This window comes from Nicotiana tomentosiformis, chromosome 4 (assembly GCF_000390325.3).
Source record: "Nicotiana tomentosiformis chromosome 4, ASM39032v3, whole genome shotgun sequence".
In the NCBI taxonomy this organism is placed as follows: domain Eukaryota; kingdom Viridiplantae; phylum Streptophyta; class Magnoliopsida; order Solanales; family Solanaceae; genus Nicotiana; species Nicotiana tomentosiformis.
In genome coordinates this window covers 29,547,095-29,553,468 of record NC_090815.1, presented here as the reverse complement: position 1 = coordinate 29,553,468, position 6,374 = coordinate 29,547,095, and the positions used below count along the sequence as shown (strand labels likewise).

General features: G+C 42.5%; 1 protein-coding gene across 1 annotated transcript; it reads left to right on the top strand.

The window, feature by feature from the left end:
• Positions 1 to 5,353: 5,353 nt before the first annotated feature.
• Positions 5,354 to 6,004, top strand: LOC138909433 (uncharacterized). Its single transcript, XM_070200633.1, has one exon. The coding sequence runs from the start codon at positions 5,354 to 5,356 to the stop codon at positions 6,002 to 6,004; it is 651 nt and encodes a 216-aa protein (XP_070056734.1).
• Positions 6,005 to 6,374: the final 370 nt, after the last annotated feature.

Below are 6,374 nucleotides of genomic sequence, written 5' to 3'. Positions count from 1 at the left end.
GACTCTATTTTGTTATAATTGAGTCGTGTTTGTTCTATGATTGTCAACTACGTATTGTATTGTGGGGTTAGAAATAACGAAGCTTTGGTGGGATAATTCTGAGTTGAATAAATTGTCAACTAGAGTAGTTCAAGAGAATGCTTTTAGTAAATTATCGTAATTGATCGAGAGATAATTACTATAGCCCGGAACTCATAATCCTCATAGAGTATTACGACGAGATTATAGCTAAAGAGTTAAGAATTAATCCGGCAATTGGGGAAATCAATAACCCTAGATTCTTTTACCCTTGAATTCAATTTTAGTCTTGATTATTGCTAATTTTATTGTCATTTTTCATTAGCTAAATAAATTCCACTGATTATTCATAAAACACTTGCATCCGAAAGTTGTCTGAGCTTATCATTAGCATTATTTAAAGTTGTAGTAAATAGGTTAGTTCCATGTGGGATTCGACTCCGGACTTGAACCGGGTTATATTTGCAGCAACCGCTTAGTCTTTTTTCCAAGGCATAGTTGGGCATGATCAAATTTTGGCGTTGTTGCCGGGGAACTAACGATGTTATTTATTACAACTTAGAATAATTGCTAGGATTCTTAGTTTAGATCAATTTCTTACGGTGTTTAAACTTTTCCATTGAAATTCTCATGTTTGAATTCTCCTGTGACTCAGGTGTATGTCTAGAAGCTCTTCGAGGACTGGTGAACTTTGTGAAGGACTCTCAGACCCCGAGAAAGCATTCATGGCATTAAATCGAACCAACAAGAAGAACAAACAGTTACAAGAAAAACACGCACTCGAAATTGAAATGGACAGCGTGGACGATGTCAACGGAAACAATCGGAATAATTGGGTTGACCCAAACAATGGAGTGGTGGAACCTCTTGTGCCCGAAGTTGCTCTTTATGATTGGGCACAACCAACTGTTGATAAACTGGCATGTGCCATTGTTGTACCTGAGATACAAGCGGAGACATTCCAGATCACCAACAACATGCTGCATCTGTTGCAAAATAAGGGACTGTTCTCCGGGTCATACATTGAAGACCCACAACAACATCTAAAGAATTTCCTATCAATATGTGTGACCCAAAGACAGTCGAATGTGACTCCTGAAGCCATCAAGCTATTACTGTTTCCATTCTCTGTAACTGGAGAGGCTCAAACTTGGCTGAATTCGCTCCCAGTAAACTCCATTGACACTTGGGAAGAATTAGTCAAACAGTTCTTAAACAAGTTTTATCCTCCCAACAAGAATGCAAGGCAGATTGATGAGATATTGCAGTTCAGGCAGAAACCAACTGAGACCTTGCAAGAAACCTAGGAGAGGTTCAAGGGCATGCTAGTGAAGTATCCACACCATGGCATTCCAAATCAGATGCTGGGACATAGATTCTACATGGGTTTAGCAGACAGTTTGAAGGCCAATGTGGATGTTTCAGCTGGGGGTGCATTTTTAAGCAAGACATTCATAGAGTGCAAGATTCTTCTTGACAAGATGGCTCAAAATTCAGGCTGGATGACTAGAGGTACGACACTTACACCAATAGTGCATTCTGTTGCTCTTGACCCAAACAATTCCCATGCAGAGAACATAGCCACTCTCATGACTCAGATGAGCATACTGGCAAAGAAAATTGATGAGATAGGTACAAAGCAAGTGCATATTGTTAATACAACAAATGGAGGATTGTGCACTCCTTACATAAACCAGTCATATGTGTGCTCATGGAGTGGAGAGAATGACAACCAGGGCTTCAGAGAAGACATGAATTATGTCAATAATTTTGGAGGTCAGAGGCAAGGCGGGCAATAATGGGGACCAGCACCAAACCCAGCAGTACAGACCCAACCTACCACAACACAACCCCAATTCTGGAGGCGCACGACCACAAGGTCAAATTGTGCCTTATCAAAGGCAGCATGGCTATAATCAGCAGCACCAGCAACAGTTGGCCTACCAACCACCTCATCAACAATAGGACATCAACATGGTAGAAATCAGGGGCATGCTGCAATAACTCATTTGAACAAATGGTAAGATGCAAGAAAATTTAGCAGCACATGATTCAGTAATCAAAGGCATTGAAACTCAACTGGGACAACTGTCTATGGCCTTGAACAATCGCCCCCAAGGAACATTGCCTGCAGATACAAATATTAACCTAAAGGAGAAAAATCCAAATCAGTTAATGGCAGTGAGTCTCAGGAATGGAAAAGATTTAGACAGAGAGCAAGCAGTTACTCAATCTAGGAGAGAAACTATGCCAACTACTCCAGTTACATTAGAGGTAAATGGGTCAATAGAGCTCATCGAGGTGGTAGTTGAATAGGCACAGGTTGACAAGGGTAAGGCGAAAGAAGGTGAACAAGTCTCAGAACAGGTGGCACCTCTTGTGCCAGAAGCTTCCAACAAAGAAAAGACATCAAGTAGTGGACTGAGGTTGAATCCTGCACCATTCCCTTAGAGATTGGCAAAACAAAAGAAAGATGATAAATACAGGAAATTCATGGAAATGTTTCGACAGATTTAATTGAATATTCCTCTAATGGATGCTTTGATGGAAATTCCAGGGTATGCAAAACTGATGAAGGACCTGCTGTCACGGAAATTTTACTTCCAAGACTTGTCCACTGTAACTCCGACACAGACCTGCAGCGCGGTAGTGACAAGACCTATGGCCCAAAAGGTGTCTGATCTAGGTAGCTTCACTATCCCATGCACTATTAGGAGTTATGCTTTTTGTTAAATCATTGTGTGACTTGGGAGCCAGCATAAACTTGATGCCCTTGGAAATCTATACAAAACTGGGTATTGGCAGAGCTAGACCAACCTCAATGTTGTTGCAACTGGCTGATTGCACAGTCAAAAGACCGACAGGAATTCTTGATGATGTGCTTGTGCAAGTGGGGAAATTTGTATTTCCTGCAGACTTTGTTATTCTTGACTATTAGGTGGATGAAGAGATACCCATCATTTTGGGAAGGCCATTCTTAGACACTAGGAGAGCATTAATTGATTGTGAGACTGGAGAGTTGAAAATGAGGTTGAACAATGAAGAAATAATATTCAACGTTCAACAATCCATGAAGAGACCTAGTGAATTTTCAAACTGCTCACTAGTGGAGGTCGTGGATGTGATACTGCAAGAAGAGGATGAGACCTTTAATGTCAAGGATCCACTAGAAGCCTGCTTGATGAATTTGGAAGATATGGACGGTGAAGGGTTGGCAGAGTGGGTCATGTCTCTCGAAGGTCAGGGATTCTGGAAAAGGGAACCTTAGTTCGAGCCCCTACGCTTAGAAGAGAGAGAAACACCACCTGCAAAACCATCAATAGAGGAGCCACCACAGCTGGACTTGAAACCGATTCCAGCCCACCTCATGTACGCTTTCTTGGGGCCTAATTCTACTTTGCCTGTTATTATATTATCTGGTTTGCTAGCTGTGCAGGTAGAGCAACTATTGCAGGTATTGCAAGAATGTAAGACTGCCATTGGTTGGACCATGGCAGACATAAAGGGTATCAACCCAGCCTTTTGTATGCATAAGCTTCTTCTGGAAGAGGGGCACGAACCTTCTAGGGAACATCAACGACGGCTGAACCCGAATATGAAGGAAGTAGTAAAGAAGGAAGTGATCAAGTGGCTGGATACGGGTATCATCTTCCCCATCTCTGACAATAACTGGGTCAGTCTTGTCCAATGTGTGCCAAAAAAGGGAGGAATTACGGTCGTACAAAATGAGAATAACGAGTTGATCTCGACTCCTACAATCACGGGGTGACGGATTTGCATGGACTATCGAAAATTGAACACAGCCACTCGAAAGGACCATTTCCCATTACCTTTCATTGACCAAATGTTGGACAGGTTAGCTGGGCGGTCCCACTTCTATTTTTTGGATGGATACTCAGGGTATAACCAGATCATAATAGCCCCGGAAGATAGAGAGAAAACATCCTTCACTTGTCCATATGGCATATTCGCCTTTTGGGGAATGCCCTTTGGACTTTGCAATGTACTGGCTACATTCCAGCAGTGCATGTTAGCCATTTTCACTGACATGGTGGAGGATATTATGGAGGTGTTTATGGATGATTTCTCCATGGTGGGGAATTCGTTCGAAGATTGTTTTCACAATTTAAGAAGAGTGCTCAAAAGTTGTATGGAGACAAATCTGGTGCTGAATTGGGAAAAGTGCCATTTTATGGTACAAGAAGGAATAGTGTCGGGGCATCGAGTGTCCAACAAGGGCATTGAAGTTGACCATGCCAAGATTGATGTGATTGAGAAGCTGCCACCACCTACTTCGGTAAAGGCAGTGAGAAGTTTCCTCGTTCACGTCGGGTTCTATAGGCGATTCATTAAAGATTTTTCCAAAATTGCTAACCCCTTATGTAAGTTGCTTGAAAAGGATCAACCCTTTTTGTTTTCTATTGATTGCAGGTTGGTTTTTGAGGAGCTGAAGAGGAGATTGGTGACTGCACCCATCATAGTTGCACCAAACTGGGAGCAACCATTCCCAGTGATTATGCTATAGGAGCAATCTTGGGGCAACACAAAGACAAGATGATGCACCTGATTTACTATGCAAGCAGGACGCTCAGTAGTGCACAACTTAATTACACTGTAACGGAAAAGGAAATACTGGTTGTAGTGTTTTCCTTCGACAAATTCAGGTCGTACTTAACTGGTTCAAAAGTTATTGTTTATACTGGCCATGCAACAATTAGGTACTTGATAGAAAAGAAGGAGTCAAAGCCACGCTTGATTCACTGGGTTCTTTTGCTACAAGAATTCGATCTGGAAATCTGTGACAGAAAGGGGAAGGACAATCAAGTTGCAAACAACCTCTCAAGATTGGAAGGAGAAAAAAGGAGAATGGAGGTTGAAGACATAACAGAGACATTCCCGGATGAACAGTCACTTGTTGTGACAATGGAGGAGACACCAGGGTATGCTGATATTGCTAACTATTTAGCAAGCGGTATTGTACCTTATGAACTCTCCTCAATTCAAAAGAAAAAGTTCTTCCGCGATTGTCGAGCCTATTATTGGGACAAACTTATATTGTTTAAAATATGTGTAGATAACATGATCCGGAGGTGTATCCCCAAGAAAGATCAACCGTCTGTTTTGCAGGCTTGCCATGCTTCACTTTGGAGGAATCCGGACAGCAGCAAAAGTGTTGGAATCGGGATTGTATTGGCCTACCCTGTTCAAGGATGCCCATGCTTGGGTCAAAAGTTGCGATGAATGCCAAAGGACAGGCAACATATCTCGCCGTCACGAGATTCCGATGACTACAATTAAAGAGGTGGATGTTTTTGACATGTAGGGGATCGACTTTATGGGGCCGTTCGTCAGCTCGTATGGTAACAAATATATATTGGTAGCGGTTGACTATGTCTCCAAGTGGGTCAAAGCGGTGTCTCTCCCAACCAATTATGCAAAAGGGGTAACAAGTTTCCTAAAGAAAAACATCTTCTTCACACGTTTTGGCACACCGAGAGCTATAATCAGTGATGGTGGAACCCATTTTTGCAATAGAGCATTCACACGCCTGTTGGAAAAGTATGGAGTTAGCCACAAAGTAGCCACACCGTACCACCCACAGATGAGCGGGCAAGTTGAAGTGTCCAATAGAGAAATTAAAAGTGTCCTAACAAAGACAGTGAATACAACATGGACTGATTGGGCGAAGAAGCTGGATGATGCATTATGGGCGTACCGCACAGCATTCAAAACTCCTATTGGTATGTCACCGTACAAGTTGGTGTTTGGAAAGGCATGCCACCTTCCGGTAGAGCTCGAACATAAAGCACTTTGGGCACTGCGGCAGTTGAATTTGGATATAGAGACCGCAGGCACCAGCAGAGTCACTGTGTTACATGATCTCAAGGAATTTAGGTTCCATGCATTTGAGAATGTTAGATTATACAAAGAAAAGATGAAAATGATCCATGATAAGCACATCTTAGATCGGAACTTCAAGCCTTGAGATCTAGTGTTGTTATACAACTCAAGATTGAGATTGTTTCCGGGTAAGTTGAAGTCCCGATGGTCAGGACCCTTCAGAGTGGTGCAAATATTCTCAAGTGGAGCTGTAGAGATTGAATCCGAAAATGGGACAAACTAGTTCACGGTAAATGGGCAAAGGTTGAAACATTACCTTGGAATGGTCGAACAGAAAGGGGATAGAGTGGTGATAACTTTGGAAGAGCCCCAGTACGCGAACGAGGAGTGATAATGAAAGCATGCGTCATGCCGTGATGTTAAATCAGGCGCTTCCTGGGAGGCAACCCATGGTTTGTTGTTAATCGGCGTGACACGACGTTAACTTAGGCTCTTTTTGGGAGGCAACCCATTAT

Coding starts and splice junctions, on each gene's coding strand:
- LOC138909433 (XM_070200633.1), top strand. CDS start 5,354: ATGGGGCCGTTCGTCAGCTCGTATGGTAACAAATATATATTGGTAGCG.